Here is an 18,746-nt window from a genome sequence, read left to right as displayed (position 1 = left end):
TTATTGAAAACAACATTGTCATGTCTTTTAAATGGAACCATTTGGCAACTTTTTAAAAAGTAAACTTCCATTCAGAATCTTACTGGCGTGCTTGGTGTTTTGTTTCCGGTATAGCTAGATCCAGTGTGGTGTTATAGTATACTAACGTTACTAGATGTTGCAACAGCTTGTGAAAAAACTACGTTTGCTGGGCCAAAAAGAACGTTAATCTCATGATTAAAAGTGTATGCCGTTGAAGTGGGTTTGCGTTAATGCCGTTAATACTGTGTTTAGCTGACAGCACTAGTAATAGCACTTTCAAATATGTGAGGCAATCAATTTTGAACATGTCCAAGGCATATCAATGAGATTCATATAAGCCCAGCATATACTGTAAGATGTACTTATGGTTGGGGTCAGACATACAGTGTTACAGAAGAACATGAAAAGGCAACAAAAGTGCTGCTTTTACTGCTTTCATTTTTATGGGATTTTTGCAAACACTTTGTTTCTCTTTCATTACATTATGTATTTTCTATTTTAGCAATGGGGCTATTTCTTGTACCACCTTGTACTTTATTCATTTCAATGCATATCTCTGTCATGATGGACTATTAAGGAAAGCATCTGTCAGCTGTACAGCAGGAGCACATTTCCGTTCCAGGTGACAATCATGGTTTCAAATAATACCAGTTTTTGTTCTGGATGTTTTTTTTTTTTTTTTTCTTTTCTACTGTCTTCTCACTAGCTTTCTCTCTTTTCTCATTTTCTCTTTCTTTCTTTCTTTCTCCATCAATTCACTTTCACCTTGGTTCAGGCTGTATCGCCATGGTTGAGGGAGTCTTCCCATTGCAAAAGCAGAGAATGACAATGAATTAATATCACTACTTTCTCTTTCTCCTTTTCACTGTCTCTCTCTTCTAGTCATTTATTCTGCTTACCTAGGCAAATGATGTACCTAAATGATGTCGCTACAGTACAAGAAGCAGAGGAGAAATAGCCCTCTGCAGGCTCACCCCTCTACCTTAGCAGTACTGCGGCTGCCATAATGACTATTCTCATTCTGAATTAATTGTTTGATTATTGTTGACTAATTAATGCATCATTTAGTTCATAAAATTAAAAAGAAATCTGAGAAAGTCAAAAATGTCAAGAGCTCAAGGCGATGTTTCTAAATCGCTTCAACCAACAGTCCAAACTGAAAGATATTCCGATTACTGTCATATTAAAAGAGAGAGACCACATTAAGGCATTAATGTAGGTATTTCTTTGGTAAACACTTTACATGCTAAGTTAATTGTTTTAAATGTGTATGACGTTTTTGTTAATACATTTAAAAATCAACTTGTTATTTTTTTTTTCCTTACCACACTGTTAACCAAACTCCACACTTAATACAGTGTATGCTTATATTTGTTGTTTTGTTTTGTTTTTTTCCTAGGGAGTTTGGGAGATGGAAGGTGAACAACTTAGCAGTGGAAAGGAGAGATTTCTTGGCATCTTCGTTACCTCTGACTCCTGAGTTCATCAGGAACATTCGACTGCTGGGCCGCAGGCCCACCACCCAGATGATCACTGACAATCTAATCAGGAAGTATGGGACTCACTTCCTGTTGTCAGCTACACTGGGAGGTAAACAAAGAAACTGTTAAGCTTAAACACAAATAGGTAGATTACATTGTTTTAGTATCTTTATGTTAACTAATTGAAACCTTGGAATAAATTGGCCAAACAGACTCCACCAGTATTCAGTTTGTTCACAAAGCCATGCACCCTTTTCATTTTCTGCATACTAGCTCACCATGTATGAAATTGAGGCACATAAAAAAATCAACGTGATCACCGGAACAATGGGTTCTTGATTTCAGGCAGACGTTGACAAAAGAGGTCTGCTCATTGTTAGTGAGCCACCCTTAATGTATTTGGATGAAAATGATGTTGTTGCTGGCAGATTGTATCATCTGTTGCCAGTTTAATAATTTAGAGTAATTGTTGAAAACTGTCCTTTTGTAATGTTTCAATTGACTTGACCCAAAGATGATGATCAGGCTAACTGAATGCAGCAAGTATGCAAATAAGGTTGAAAACACAGACATTAAGGAGAAGTAGTGTTGTATTACAATGTTGCAGTGTGAGGAAAAATGTGCTTTTAGGAATTACTTCCCTCCCAGATGATATAGGCTATAGTTAAGTATACAAGTTGTGTTGATAAAAGCTTTTAGAGTTTGGTCCCCTAGGCGTTGCATATGGAAAACAGATGGACATGGCACAATAACTCAGTCATAGTAAGTAACTAAATAACACATCAGCAAAATAATATGCCACTGGCAGCACAGATATTGCTCTTCTGAGATATATTTTATGAATACATGTAAAAGCCTGTGTAATGTAAACCCGCCACTCCTCGTCACAGTCACCCCATTTTTGGTTTTCGGCAGTGTGATGAATGGACGAGCATTAATGGTCCTCTGAGTGAAGAAAAAAAGGGGAAAAAAATATTTTTAAATGCAAGATAGGTCCAGGCAAGTCTTGCAAAGCCGATTTGCTTTTACAGAGCAACACTTGTCAATTATTTTAGACCTTACTCCTGACTTAAAAAAGGTCACTGTTGTGAGTGGCTGCATACAATGCAAACCTATCAGCTGCCTGAGCTGATGCAGCTTCTCACTCTGGCTCCCAGCCAGCACTTAGTCATATGAAGAGAGGAGAATGAGGAGTTTGACTTGGCTTGTTGCCAGAGATATGCCTCTGTGGTTCTGAATGGATTGCCTCTCTGTTGAGAAACATATGGACTTAATGAAATTAATAAATAGATTGTGGTATTAAGAGGGTGCCCTTCAGCAGCTGAGGAAGAAAAGGCAGTGGGCAGAAAATGGCCCTTAAGCATTAACACTGCATTATGATGAGGAATATGATGTGCAGTGTCTTGGGGACTCTTAAGCAATGAGTGTGCGGCACCTTGGCCCCTATACTTATGAAGTGCTGATTGCTGTGATAGGCGGCTACTGATTCAGGATGATGTGGCTTATCCTAATTGTGGTCAAGTGTCTTTGTACCCCGAGGGCTCCTGCATGGTGGCCCCTGTGTATCTCCTGGAGCAGAGCCGTGGGCAGGTTTTAAAAGTATGGCAGAGTGTTTAATTGTTGATTATTTGGAATATATTCAAAACAACAAAAAGTTGTTGTCAGCTGCTGTGAAAAGAGTGGCAACAACAGACACTCAAACCTCATTTACAGAAAGTCAGTGAAAAGACCTGACATGCAATTGTTGGCACACATTTTGATTTACAAGTGATTTGCTAGAAGAGTAGCACATTAACACATCAGCGATGAGTGCAAAAGATAGTAACAAACACCAAAAATCACTTAAACACTTAAGATTATTAACTCTTTGATTTTCTGTCAGAGTAACACACCACAATCCTTTGAGAAGTCCTTAATAATAATAATAGATGATGTGCACACCCTTAAAAAAAAAATCAAACTAGCATTTTGTTTTTAAATGTTATGTTTCTGTGCAGGAGAAGAGGCCTTAACGATATTTGTTGACAAGAGGAAGCTGAGTAAGAAAGCAGAGGTGAGCGATTACTCGGGTAACTCCTCCACTGTGACTCTGGAAGCTCTGCACCAGCTGGCTGCCTCCTATTTCATCGACAGGGAGAGCACTCTGCGCAAGCTGCACCACATCCAGATCGCCTCCACTGCCATCAAGGTAATGCCTTCGTTTCTCTGTTGTTGATTTCTTTGGGCACATTCACACACTGATGCATTGGTTACTTAACAGTCAATTGTTGACATAGGCGAGCTGACAACCTAGGATGGAAAAAAGCTAGAAGGCTGGTAGTCTTTGTGGATTACTGTCTCTCCTACTTCTTGGGCAACGTTTTGTTGCTTTTGTTCCTACAGTATTTTCTCTCATATTTGTACAAAATTAAAATTTCTGCAAATTGTTTTCCTGTGTTTATGTAGAAAATACCAATCCAACCTGAGATCACGTATGTAATTACCTAGACTAAAACAAATTACTAAATTAGGCAACATTTGTTTGGCAACATTTTTTTACTAGATACAACAGTTGTATCTAATAAAGCAGAGTACATTTGTTCAAATTATATTAAAGAAAACGTTCTACTGCTACGGGGGTGGGGGGGGAGGGGTGACGTATTTTCTTTGGCAGCAGAGACCCCCCCCAAAAAAGAAAAAAAAACAGGAAACATTTAATCTTGTTTCTCTTTTATCCTTTGCTATTAAGTAGCAGACTGGCTTTGATCGTAAAGATGAGCATGCACAAAATCTCCGTACATGATTGGTGGGTTGAAGGATTTACGTCTCACTGCCAACTGGAGCTGCTAACGTGGGAAACTACCTAGAGAAGCGTCTTATGACACTTCCCTTCTTTAAAAAAGACAGCAAAACACAATTACCATAGCTGGGAGTGATACTATATGATATTCTGTCCCAAACTAACTATAGTATATCAGAAGCAAGTTGAACTTGAAATATTTTCTCAGGGCAGCATTGCATCTAATTGGTTCTCGCTGCCGTCCAATTGGTGACAGCAGGAGGCGGGACATGGGCGATTCCAATAAACGATGCCTTTGGCATTGTCAAATTAGTAAATAGCAAAGTATGGAGAGCAACTATGGTACAGGAAGTTAGTCTTGACACAATTATAAGATACACAATTTTTGTCTCTGATAACAACCTTTCTATCTAATTCCTAACAGGTAATAAATAAACAGCATATGTTAAATATAAAAGCTCAAAATGTCATATGAAAGACATACAAGAAGTATCAGTAAGACATACAAGAAGACTTAAGATAAGATAAATGGTATAAAAGAAGACTTCTAAACCAATAAATTCAGTCTTTAATAGGTTTAAAATTATGCAAACTCTCTGTGTACATATTCATCTCTACAGTGCACACACTGTGAAACAATCCCAGATTCCAAGGTCTTTCTCAAATTTCTCTGCGCCTTCCAGTTGTCATTTGCAAAGTAAAAAAAAAAATATTGTGTTATAATACAATTCAAAACCGGTGACAAAAATACAGTGGATAGTTTTTATCAACCTGCTTGTGATGAGACGTGAACTTCAGCCTCTGTGAACACATCCGGTCTGGAGGAAGCTCCGTGATGAACACATATGGTGAAGGGAAGATAAATGAGTCTTGTGAAACACAGCGTCCAGACAGGTTTCTGCCTCCGGTTGTCACCTTCAGGCAGCATATGGGGTTAATGAGGCTACATAGCAGAGGATATCCTCTCTGCCTTTTTTTCATTCCTCAGAACACAGCAGCAGTCTGCTCAAAGTGTGTCTTTTCTCTGCTGTAGATGAACATGAATCAGAATCCCTGTACTTATATCAAAGCTCTGTCCTCTCACTACATTGTGTTCAGCGGGGGTTCTTTTGCAGCCAAGGTGGCCGCATCAGAGGTTCGGCAGCAGATGCCTTTTTTTCTGTAGCTATAGAGGGGAATAGAAGAAGAGAGAGTGTGTGCTTTCATGCTCTAAAAGCAGTCATCTGGCGTAACTGACAGGTAGGAAGTGGAAAGAGGAGAGATTCACCTCCGTCACTGGTAGAAAGTGAGTCAAAGGAGCGACAGATTCCTCCACGCTCGTGCATCATTTCCACAGGGCATTGACCCACGCAGCAGCGGAACAGATAACTAAGCAATCCTCTGCATGAATTTGAAATCGAACAAGTTGAGGAATGAATGAGAAAGGGCTGGTGAGACAAAGAAGCCCCCCCACCCCCCTTCTTTTGCCCCCATGCAAAGGGGAAATTGAAGCACATTTTGGAGGAAAGGCATGTTACTGTTGTGGTGTGCTTGGGATTGGCTGTAGTAATTTGGGCTCTCTGGAAGAAGTCACGGCCCAGAGCAGAGACTGTGATCAGGTCGGCTTGTTTGTGAGTAATAATGAGTAATAACCACAGTTGTTCAAGAGCATCTGGGGTCATTTTTGTTACCCTTTGAGAATTTCACAGACTGAATCGATGACGATATTTCCACTCAGGCCATATTTGCTAGTGTGTCTGCACACAGCAAGGACACAGCAGGAATCTCTGGTTTCATATTTTCATTTAGTCGGCTGCCTCCCAATTGTATTGTGTTCTCATTTTGGTAGAGAAATAGCCTACATTTTTGCTTTCCCAGTCTCAAGCGATTGCTTTTTGGACTATCACAGAGTAGATAGACGGCTAACTTCCTTGTGTACTCTATGATCACACTCAAACGACTCTTTATTTTAACAGCATATTCATGGCATGAGGACACCAAATAGTAAAATAAAACAAAAACTGCCACAGCGATACATTTCAAACCAAAAAACAAAAACTTAAGCTCCCACATATTACTCAAAAGCTAATACAATTTAAGACTTAAAACTTCTAGTCATTATCACCATTTCCTGAATAAATTTTAAGCTCTACCGAAAGATAGGTTTCTCAGGAGCTGGTGGAGACCAAACTAGAGCTAAAATCAGTGCAAGTTAGTTGTAATTTAAAAAAAAATTGCTGCATGTGGCAATGATTGAAACGATCCTCTTTCTGTGCTTGTCTTGCTCTGACTCTTCTGTTTAAATGAGTCAGTGAAATATTTTATATGCACTGTAGCACCTGGACTAAAAGTTCACATCATGTCATAATGAATACTTAATACAATACAAAATTAACATATACAAAGGAAAAGTGCAAATCTTTCACAAAGCTCATGGTTTTACTTCATTCCTAGAACCATGTTCCAAGATACAGGTGGCCAATAATGTCCGATTAAGTATTTTTAATATACCAGAATGTATTTCTTAGTGAATAGCAGCTGCTATGCAAAACGGAAATTGAATGCTCTGCTCATCATTCAATGTTTTGCCATATGGCATATCATATGGCATATCAAATAATTCCTTTTAAGGATCGAATGTGCATGTGGGTTGTATCTCATTTCCTCAAATTCATATCAGCATTAAAATCCCTCACAAGGGAAACAAGGGATTTAGAATGTGATATGGATATTATTGTTGAGGAATTGCTCTCAAATGATCTTCATTTTCCTTTTCTCATTCAGCATATTTATTCTACCTCTCACAAACCCCTTACTTCTGGATTAGGCTTTTGATTAAAGAGCCATGTAGTGAGTTTTCACTTCCCTGCAGCACCGGCCTCATATGAGTTCCCAAGCCCATCAGCCCTCCATGATTGTGTTACTGATCGACTGACCCTCATTGTCTCGCCTCATCCATCTGTCACTTTACACCAACTGTCCACTGACAAGCCTGACCAGGACAAATCGCTGAACAAAATATGGTGTCCTGCAACCACAAAGAGAGAAAAATGAGAATCAGTTAAATGCTCTCCACCGTGTCAGAGCAACCAAAAGGAGAGCGCTAGAATAAGATCTCTTCTTGCAAATGAAGTGAAAAAAGGGCTGATTTGTGGCAAAGGTCAATCGGAATGTCTTCAATCAGTCTCTAGATAAAAAAAGAAACGTGTAGCATTCTTGCAGATAAATGAGTGTAGCAAAGCACTCGTGTAGCAATTTAGAGGAATCTAAATGAGCTTACCCCAGTTTTCCATTTCTTTCCCATTCTCAAGTACAATCGATTATGTAGAAACTACTTCCTTTGAACAGAACAGAGAAGGCAATTTATGGCATGTTTTTTTCATCTGCTTTTTAAAATGGAGGCTGTCGAGGATTTACAAATTAGCTTTTCATTTGTTGTTACCCAGGTGACAGAGACCCGCACAGGTCCTCTTGGATGCAGTAACTATGACAACCTCGACTCCGTTAGCTCCGTGCTGGTTCAGAGCTCTGAAAATAAAGTCCAGCTGCAAGGTTTGTCTGAATTTTACCACTTTGTTGTGATTGTCATGATCTGTTTTAGAGATTCAACATTATCCTGAATATGCAGTTTGGCATACAAACATTTAAACTTATAGATTGTAGGTAAGTTATTAGCTCAGCCAGCAATATATCGCCACTGCACTTCCACTGTCACTCCCCAAGTTCACAGTTTGATGATGATACTAAACCTAGCTTGAATTTATAGGCTTGCAGGTGATCCTCCCAGACTACTTGAGAGAAAGCTTTGTGCAGGCTGCTCTCAGCTACATAGCCTGTAATGGAGAGGGTGATTTTGTCTGCAAGGACAACGAATGCTGGTGCCATTGTGACCCCAAGTTCCCAGAGTGTAACTGTCCATATATGGACATCCAAGCCATGGAGGAGAGCCTGGAGAGGATCACAGAGACATGGGGGATGCTGTATAAAGAGTTTGAAGAATCGGGTAAGAAATCCCTCTAGAAAATAATGCATTTTTGCTTCCTTTTACGTTGCATGCCTCATCCAAAATCTAACTTTTAGAATATAAATCATTCATATGAGAGGGAGTGAGGATGAATTCAAGTGTTTTATCTGCACCGTTAAATCTGAGTGAGGTTCCTGTGTGTATGTTCCTCCCTGTTCTATGATTTATAGGTGAGCTTTAATAGCTAGGTTGTGAATCCTAGGTCCTGGAACACTATCTGTATAAAGGAAATTAACAGTGCAACAGGACTGAATGAAAAAATAATCAACAGCTTTCGCTCAGGCAGTTTACAATATGTCTAGAGCAGATTAATCAGCTATAAAAGCCATTTATTGCCTGTCCAGCTTTTCACATCACCGGGGAAACAGAGTTTGAGCTAAAGCTTTTAGCATAATGTTTGGGTATTTTTGATGTGCTCGGTCACCCTGCATGGTCATTATTACTCAGGTGAAATCAAAATGGTTGTCTTTTTTCCACTCCTTAGATTTGGCTGAAATATCCCTAAGTGCAATTACTTTCAAAGTTTATGTTTTAATAGCTGGGTGGGAAGTAAGGGCATGAGCGTGCCCAGAATGCAGATGTGCCCAAGTGTCAGGAATGTGTCCTTCAGTGAGGGAGACCATAGAATTCTAGGTGACTGTTTTATCTACAGACGAAGATGCCAAGAAGTGGTCTAACCACTGAAAAGTGACTTCTCCTGAGTACCAATACTTGTGTTAACCTTGAACCAAATGGTGACAAATCATAACATACATAACAGAATCAGAAATCCAAAACAGTTACTTAATGTTTCATGCAGGACTTTCAGTAGTGTAGCTCATCGTTACAATGGTGCAATTTAAAAGAAGCAACGTGGATGAAGGAGCTTTACCTATTAAGGGAAAAATAAATGTGATGGTCATACTAGTTTGCAGTAGTAATACTGCATCAGAGATTCTATATTTTGCAATTTTAAACAACATATATACCTGAAATAATTATAATAATACTAATAAGACCCATAGGCAAAGCCTATTGCTTTCTTCTACAAGTGGACTCTCTCATCTCTTTTATCATCTTTAGTGTCATTCCGGATACTTTTGGTTTCCTTTTTGCTTCACTGAACATAATGAAACATGTTTGAGCTGACTTTTCAAAGCACCACCTGCCAGATGCTGTCTCAATTCAAGGTTCTCCAACATGTATATTTCTAGCCTGAATAGAATATGCTGCCAAGGTCTGTCAAATTTCAAAGGCTCCTGCAAATGCAACTAAGAAATACAGCCATCTTCCGCCTAAAACTGGAGGACACAACTGGTGCAACGTCTGTGTTTCATAGCACCCCACAATCCAATGAGCACTGGTCAATTGTTGAATGGAGTGTTGACACCTGTTGAGTCGTAAATTCAGAAAATATCACATTAGCACATTGCATTTACGACGGATTTCAGGCGGTTACCATTGACTTTTAAATGTATTATATGAAAGCAGGACATTTATAATGGAGTCCAAGCATGAACTCAAAATGTGTTCTTGTTAGCTTGTTAGAGAAGACATTTAAGGCCATTCAAATTCAATTAAGGCAACGTAGATATACTGTTAACATTGTACACTATTTGCAAGTTGTCCATTATGTTGCAGTAAAGTGTAACAACTCATATTGTAGAATATAATATCAATTTGCCATGGTAATATTTAATGTTGCATGTATTAATGAGGATAGCATCTTGGAAATAACCATGTCAGTGTGCTGTATTGCTGTATTGATGATGAAATGTGAAATGATTAGATTTCCCCACGTACGTTTGTGTCTTTTCTGTGGTTACAGATGAATTCAAGGTATTCTTTGCGAGGCTGCCCCAGAACTTTTTCCTGAACGTGTCAAGCATCCAACACTTGTGGTCGATGGACAACTTGTTCCAGTTGCGATATGAGCAGTTGGAGAACAGCATGCGGCTCCTCTCCAAACGAGCCCAGAGAGTGATCTTCAAGCTCTTCAGTCTCAGTAAAAGATGTCACCGACAGCCCCAAGTCCGCCTACCAAGAGAACGGTGAGCACAACTGCTGAAACATTCATCTCATGTGTATGTTAGCTATGTATTTTTTTTAACAATTGGACAAAGCATTTATCTGTTTTAACTTTGATCCTGAGTTAACCTGCAGCCAACATGTTTACATTGGGGCGGCTGTGGCTCAGTGGTAGAGCGGTTGCCTGCCAATCGGAAGGTTGGTGGTTTGATCCTCGCCCCTGCAGTCATTGTCGAAGTGTCCTTGGGCAAGACACTGAACCCCGAGTTGCCCCCGGTGCTGCGCATTGGAGTGTGAATGTGTGTGAGTGTTTATCTGATGAGCAGGTGGCACCTTGTACGGCAGCCCCCGCCACAGTGTATGAATGTGTGTGAATGGTGAATGTTTCCTGTAGATGTAAAAGCGCTTTGAGCAGTTGTTAAGACTGGAAAAGCGCTATATAAATACAGCACATTTACATTAAATCTGTCATTTCTTTTATTGTAGTTCTCTGTTTGTATATTCTTTCTATTGGATGTATATCCCATGAGGGTTGCTGGCATTTTTTTGCCCAAATCTGCAGTACAACGAGATACAGTCTGCCATTCTCTCTGTAGACTAATCATGTTGGTGGAAGTAAACAAGCTATATACCCCTTTGATATATTTGTATAGGATTCATTTTTATCTCTTTTGTACAGCTTTTGCCAATACATTGGGTGCATCCTGCTAAATGTGGGAATGCAGTGATAAACAAGACATAAGCCAGACATCTAGTGTAAAAGAAAGTTTCAACCAAAAGCAGTTCATTTTTCAAAGACACGTCTTTTCATCTTGCAGATCACCATAAATGACCTTACCTGGCTCACTTTGCTTTCATCAGCTGCTCCAAACTTCAACTTTAGAAATCCACTAGCCTTCGCTCCTTTAAATCTTTATTGGGCTTCAGGAAATCTTCATGAAATCTTCATTTCATTTGCTTTTATCTCCATGAAATCCCTTTAAAACCACATTCTCTGCATTGGTTTCATGGCCGCAAATGAAAAAACAATTCCACTTTTACAATTGTATATCTTTCACAGCATCAGAGATTTAGAGATTTATCATGTGTGGTCAAGGGTCAGTGTAGGGAACTAAAATGGTGTGCTTAATAATATTAATACTGCCCTCAAGGAAACAGTAAACTGAGAGAAAATCAGTTTGCATAAAAAGTTGGACTTTTTATACAACCTTTGTTCCATTCGGATCTCCTCCGTGACTTTTTCAATGTTATTACAACATCATGTGCCTTCAGCCTCTGCTGCTGAGAGAGGACAGTCATTATTATTCCAGCAAGATGTCACTTGTCGGTAAAACAAATACAAATAGGCCATTTTGAGTGTATGACCAATGCTGGCGAGGACAGTTTTCGAATTTAAGACTGATGTTTTAAGACTGGATAAAATTCACATTCACTCAAGCTACCTTCCTCTATCAGAGGAGCTGATTGCCGAAGTGATGAATCCAACCATTACTGTCAGTCACAGAGCTCGGATCGACTGAGCTTAAAAAGTAATGGTGGCGATGCTAGAGAGCACAACACATAAATCAACCGGCAGATTAATCTATACAGTACATTCTGTTCAATGTCCAGTCTCTCTATCTCTTTCTCTCTCCCTTCTTTTCTCTGTCTCATTCCTGATCTGTGTCGTCCTCTCTCCACAATGCCAAAACACACATTAATCACTGATCTATGCAGCTGATATTCCCACCCACTTGCCAAGAAAAGGAGTGGGAGCGTCATCGGTCTCATCCAGTCAGTGTTTATCTATGAAAATACCGCTGCGTCTACTATGAAGCTTTCCCTGTCTTTTCTCTCATCACAGAAGTCTCCATACTCAGTGGAAAGAGATTGAGAATGCGATGTTTGTCAGTTTTGCCTGGGAGAGAAACGAAAGCTCTTGAAAAAATCCTCACCCTCTCTTTAACATCCTGTTTGAGGCACTTGAGATAGATAAGAGATATGTGATTGATTTTGCTTCCTGGGGGCTACTTTTTCTCTACGCTGACAATTATGAGCGAATAAGCCAGTCGAAGCAGCAGTCAGCTTGGCTTTTATTAGCCGGGTAATGATAAGACTGCACAGCATACTTTGTGCTCAAACTTTAGCCATTAGGCATAATGATGCACATTGTCATTCAAGGGATGTTTTCTGTACTTCTGCTTTAATCAGCTCAGTAAATGCCTTTCTTGTGCATAGGCTTCTCCCAAAAAGGATGCTGGATTTTTTTCTTCATGAATGCAAAGTTCTTGAATGCTTCACTGGAGGAGTCATTTCATCTTTGTTTGACTACTAAGAGAGTGTAATTAAGATTTGACTCTAAAAATGTTGAAAAGCTTTTTAATTAACTTGTCAAGGGAGGATTCAGTAGATCAGACCAATTTCATCTTTGCAGGCCTCACGCTGTTTCAATTATATGGATTTGTACAGAGGAAAAATGGCAAGAAGGCCTGATTATTGCATATCATCACACTGGCCTTTTCTTCCTTTACATTCTTCGTATTTATTGCTTTGGCTTTCTTTCTTGCTTTATTTTATATTGGCTTATTGACTGGTTTGCCTTTGTTGTTGTAAAGTACCCTTCTTCCTTCTAGTCGCTCTTATTGTGGTATTGCCGTCACTGCTGAAAGGACAATGCTCAAATCGAAAATCCAATCCAATCATGACACCACTAGTTTATACCTTATATGGCAAGACCTACAGTGGGGCTTGAATGTTTGTGCACCCCAGGTAAAAATTTGTATTTATGTGCATAAAGAAGCCAAGAAAAAAATGGAAAATTCCAAATTTCCAAAAGGCATCAAATGACAGATTAGACATTCGTAGAATATGTCACAAAAAGTTAGATTTTATTTCCATCATTTACACTTTCAAAATAACAGAAAACAAAAAATGGCGTCTGCATAAGTTTGGGCACCCTGCAGAGTTTATAGCATGCTCCGCCCCGTTTGGAAAGCTGAGACCTGACAGTGTCACGGATTGTTCTCAATCATCGTCTGGAAAGACCAGGTGATATCAATCTTAAGGTTTTAAATGCCCAGACTCATCTGACCTTGCCCCAACAATCAGCACCATGGCTTCTTCTAGCAGTTGGCTAGAAAACTGAAACTGAAAAAATGTTGCTCACAAAGCAGGAGAAGGCTATAAGAAGTTAGCAAAGGCAAGAAATGACATCAGGAACAGTGGAAGTTAAAGCAAGATCTGGAAGACCAAGAAAAATATCAGACAGAACAGCTCGCAGGATTGTGAGAAAAGAAAATCGCACTATAAAGAGATACTTGTACAAATATGGTCTTCATGGAAGAGTCATTCGAAGAAAGCCTCTTTTGGTGTCCTCACCACAAAAATCAGCGTTTGAAGTTTGCAAATGTAGATATAGACAAGCCTGATGCATTGTGGAAACACGTTCTGTGGACCGAGGAGGTTAAAGTAGAACATTTTGGCCGGAATGAGCACAGGTACGTTTGGAGAAGAAAAGGCACAGAATTCAATGAAAAGAACCTCTGTCCAACTGTTAAGCATGGGGGTGGATCAATCATGTTTTGGGATTGTATTGCAGCCAGTGGCACAGGGAACATTTCACCAGTAGAAGGAAAAATGGCTTCAATAAAATGTCATCAAATTTTGCATGCTAACTTGTTACCATCTGTGAAAAACCTGAAGTTAAAGAGAGGATGGCTTCTAAAAATGGATAATGATCCTAAACACACCTCAAAATCCACGGTGGATTACATTAAGACGTGTACACTGAAGGTTTTGCCATGGCCTTCACAATCTCCTGACTTCAAAAAAATTGAAAATCTATGCATAGACCTTAAAAGAGCAATACGTGATGGACAGCCCAGAATTCTCAAAGAAATGGAAGACTTTTGTAAGGAAGAATGGGTGAAGATATTTCAAACAAGAATTGAAAGACTCTTGGCTGGCTACAAGAAGCATTTCCAAGCTGTGATACTTGCCAAAGGTGGCAGTACAAGGTATTAACTCTGCAGGGTGCCCAAACTTTTGCAGACACCATTTTTTTTGTTTTCTGTTATTTTAAAAGCGTAAATGATGAAAATAAAATCTGAATTTTTGTGACATATGCGAATGTCTAATCTATCATTTGATGCTTTTGAGATTTTTCCATCGTTTCTTGGCTTCTTTATGCACATTAATACCCATTTTTACCTTGGTTTCCCACATTTTCGAGCCCCACTGTACATGAACACCCTTTGTTACATTCATATGGGTAATTTGGGTTTGTGGCTGCTTGTTTTGGTATTTTAGACAACATTGTGTTTCCAACATTGTGGCTACTATTTTGGAGACAGACTCAGTAGACAATGTCTAAAGCCATGTCCAAACAATGACAATGACAATGCAAAAAGCCAGTATTTTTTTTTTCCCCATTTGGGGTTGAATAACTTAAAAGAGCCCTGACTTCAACCGCATTCAATACTGTAAGGATGAACTGGAACGCCGACTGTGAACCAGGCATCACCACCCTACATCAGCATTAGACCTTACTGATGCTCTTGTGGCTAAATGAGAGCAAATCCTTGCAGTCAGGTTCAGCTTGTAGAAAGCCTGAAACTAGAAAAATGGTGGCTGAGGCTCTAGAAACAGAACTTGAGTGTCCTTTGAATCAATGCCTGAGAGTAGTTTTTATTGGGTTTTTCAAAAAACAAAAACAGCAACTGTATATATTTGGCTGATTTATTTTCAGTTTTGCAAGCTTCTTATAAAAGTGGCAAAGAAGTTCGAAGACACTGTGATTTACAGCGGTGGTTTGGGCTGAGAGTTGCAGGGAGCAGGAAAGCTGTACATAATCACACCAGGGAACTAACAGTACAGCTGCAGTCTTGTCTTGACGACTGCTTTGCTCTGCTAAAGCAGTCGGAGGTGAAATGTCTTGGCCACAGGTAGCGCGTGATAAAAAGGAAGAGCCCTTTCGGATCGTTTCCCATGACCGCTTTTTATATTAGGGGGTTTTAATATGCAAATCAGTGATTTTATGAACACAGACTTGCTTCTGACTGCCAAGCCCACAATACGATTGGGATACTGAGGAAGGATGCTCCAAATGTAATCCAGCAAACATTTTCAGATTAGCATGACGTTTACAACAATACACCCTCATCAAAGAAAAAGATTGTTTTTTTTCCTGGAAGGAAATTCAGTGGTATATACTGTGCATTCCTTCTCTTGAGCATGCAAAAAAGGTTGAGAGGCATAAAAGGATCACAGTCAAGAAAGTGCTACAGACGGAAATCAAATTCCCACATTGGGAATTCATATGTATGTCTGAGAGTCAGTCACCCTACGGCTACAGCGTACTTCTAATATTTCTGTCACAAACTGATGAAAGACAACTTTCTTCCTTTCTACTGTATCTTGCTTTAAGGTATCTTCCATTTCAAACAACGTTTATGCTCAATATTCTTCATCAAATCCTTTCAAGATGCATGTCTGACACAGCCTGACTTAATAGCAAGTTATTTCTTCCATACAATGTTGAGATCATTACCCGGATGGGAATATCCAACTAAAAAAGATGGATTGTGGATTTACTGTGCTAAACCAGAAATGCGTAGCTGTGACATCAGAATATAACTCTAAACATTTTGATGCTGATAAATGCTAGAAGGACTGAAGGAGTGACCTACTTAATTTGGCTGAAAAATGATTTGGATGTCTCTGTTATTAGCAGTATTGCATTGTGTAGTCCAAAGGACGCATTGGTATATAATGATTGAAAAGCTGTTGAAATAATGATATGAAAAAATCTCTTTCACAGAGGTATTTTGACCTCAACTAAACCATGCTTACTTGAATCCTCTCGGGCCGGTCTACACACCTTACATTATGCTGATTATGCGTCCAATTTTTAATGAGCAAGCTGTCTCCACACCGAGACAGGTGTCCTGGACTTAATAAAGCAGCTACCTTTTAAACCAGCTCATCCTATGAACACCTTTCAATAACCTTTCTTTCTCTCTCTTTCTCTCTCTCTCTCTCTCTCTCTCTCTCCTCCTGTTTTTCTGCATTCCCTGGTGCAGGCCTCAATCCTACTGGCTGAGTCATTTGCAGTCTCTCCTGTATTGCTCAGAGAACAACCAGCTTGGTGCATTCTCTGAGGAGCTCCAAAGCTGCAACTGCCGATACGAGCAAAGCCCCTGTCAGCTGCCTCCGCCCTGCTCTGTTGGGGAAGGCTCGGCCTGCGCGGCATGTGCACCAGACAACCACACCCGCTGTGGGAGCTGCAACCCGGGCTTCGTGCTGATGCAGGGGGCCTGCAGGTCCATGGTGGCGGACTCTACGGAGAACTACCTGGGATTCGAGACGGACCTCCAGGATTTGGAGCTGGGCTACCTGCTGCAAAGAGCTGACCGCAGGCTAGAGGTACTTTTTCTTTTAGCTTTTTGTTCAATCATGTGAGCCTGACCAAGAGCTGAGCTGTCTTTCACAGCATCATCCTGGGGAGGATAAACTCACATATGGGAGCCACCCAGCATTACAATGTCTTGACCTTCTGGCTACCGAGGAACTTTATAGTTTCCTCATGTTTTCTCTTGTATTTGTTGAAATAGATTTTAGATGTACGGTACATCTGAGGATGCTTAATTGATGTTTTAAATAAAAAAGAGAATATTACTATACACAACCAATTCAGATTTTTTTAGGGATTTGATTTTTAGATGAGATATGGCGAGCCAGTCATGGTAGAAATTAGACTTACTTTTTCTTTACATTCCTTAATATTACCTACAGGCATTGTTTGGCAAAACATTGTGTGACATTTATAATAAACATACAATCAAACCAGTGTCAGATGCCTCAACGTAATAATTGTTTTTTATAAATAAAAATAAGGGAGCTCATTATTCACTGTAAGTTGAACGGTGTGTAACCATGTTACCATGCTCCATAAAAATAGATAAAATGGAGTGAGGGTGCTTTACCTTATGCCTATTTTGCGATAAGTCTATACATTTTTTCTATAATGTCTGTGTGTCTGATAGGTCCACGCAATCTTCATCAGCAATGACATGCGGCTCAACAGCTGGTTTGACCCATCGTGGAGAAAGAGGATGCTGCTGACGCTGAAGAGCAACAAATACAAGTCCAACATGGTCCATATGCTGCTGGGAGTATCCCTTCAGATCTGCCTTACAAAGAACAGCACCTTGGAGCCTGTCCTTACTCTATATATCAACCCCTTTGGAGGAAGTCACTCAGAGAGCTGGTACATCCCTGTCAATGAGAATAATTTTCCAGACTGGCAGGCCACCAAACTGGACCTGCCCTTTGAGTGCTTCAATTGGACTCTGACGCTGGGCAACAAGTGGAAGACGTTCTTTGAAACCATTCATATCTACCTTCGGAGCAGGATAAAGACTCAAAGTGGAGTGAATGACAGTACATATTACGAGCCTTTAGAAATTACAGATCCTGCTCGGAACCTGGGCTACATGAAGATCAACAGCATCCAGGTCTTTGGCTACAGCATGCACTTTGACCCAGAGGCGATCCGCGACTTGATTCTCCAGCTGGACTACCCATACACACAAGGGTCCCAGGACACTGCCATGCTTCAGCTCTTGGAAATACGAGACCGGGTGAACCGGCTGTCCCCTCCGGGTCAACCGAGGCTAGACCTGTTTGCCTGTCTTCTCCGGCATCGGCTCAAACTGACTGCCATCGAGGTGGTTCACATTCATGCCTCCTTACAGGCCTTCAGCTCTAGTCTGCCCAAGTCAATGGATTACGAGACCACCAAGTTGTGCAGTTAACAGCTGCTTGAAGGGATATCTGGACTGTACATGGCCACAAAGTGAACTCCTGGACATATGAATGATGCCCATTGGTGGAGATGCTTACAGTTGTGTCTTTGTGGATTACCAAGCTGTATGGGTAAATCAGGAAAGAACCAGCCGTGGACAGCTGAAGAATGTACTTATTTGGTTGTTTTGGTTTCTGTTTTGTACCTACCTTTGGTTCTATATCATAAAGAATGAGGTGGATCAGCAAGAAAACGCACAACTGTTTGACAAGAACGAACTCTTTAACAAAAGAATTCTACAGTATATTCAAATACCGCTACATAAAAGTTGAACCATCCTGTTTCAATATGACTCTGCTCATTTATACTGTAAGTACCAATGCCAAATGAATGGACATTTTATGGTAAAAATGGTACACTGTTTGTTTGTAATTTTTATATGTTCCTTTGCTTCAGTGACAGTGTACTTCCCATGAAGACCAGAATACAGTTGTGTCAGTCAATATTTTGTAGATAAATTGATATTAAAACATCATGTTATAACAGATTCCAGCTGTCGGAACATTTTTCCTGATACTTTTAACAAGCTTTCCTCTTATTCTAAAATGTTAGAGCCGGCATAAATTAAGTGATGCAGTGATTGTAATGTCCACGCATTCATGTTCAGATTAT

The 18,746-nt window shown here is 39.9% G+C and overlaps 1 protein-coding gene across 1 annotated transcript in view; it reads left to right on the top strand.

The window, feature by feature from the left end:
• Window positions 1–18,621, top strand: part of brinp3a.2 (bone morphogenetic protein/retinoic acid inducible neural-specific 3a, tandem duplicate 2) — a 46,833-nt gene extending 28,212 nt beyond the window's left edge. Inside the window, exons 3-9 of the mRNA XM_032526426.1 lie at window positions 1,421–1,611; window positions 3,500–3,690; window positions 7,707–7,812; window positions 8,027–8,263; window positions 10,092–10,314; window positions 16,351–16,693; window positions 17,314–18,621. Coding sequence (XP_032382317.1) covers window positions 1,421–1,611; window positions 3,500–3,690; window positions 7,707–7,812; window positions 8,027–8,263; window positions 10,092–10,314; window positions 16,351–16,693; window positions 17,314–18,084 — 2,062 coding nt within the window. The 3' untranslated portion in view covers window positions 18,085–18,621. The remainder of the gene's footprint in view (window positions 1–1,420; window positions 1,612–3,499; window positions 3,691–7,706; window positions 7,813–8,026; window positions 8,264–10,091; window positions 10,315–16,350; window positions 16,694–17,313) is intronic.
• The last annotated feature ends 125 nt before the right edge of the window (window positions 18,622–18,746 follow it).

This window comes from Etheostoma spectabile, chromosome 9, assembly GCF_008692095.1.
Source record: "Etheostoma spectabile isolate EspeVRDwgs_2016 chromosome 9, UIUC_Espe_1.0, whole genome shotgun sequence".
In the NCBI taxonomy this organism is placed as follows: domain Eukaryota; kingdom Metazoa; phylum Chordata; class Actinopteri; order Perciformes; family Percidae; genus Etheostoma; species Etheostoma spectabile.
The sequence above is the reverse complement of the archived record's forward strand: the minus strand, read 5'-3'. Positions and strand labels throughout refer to the sequence as shown.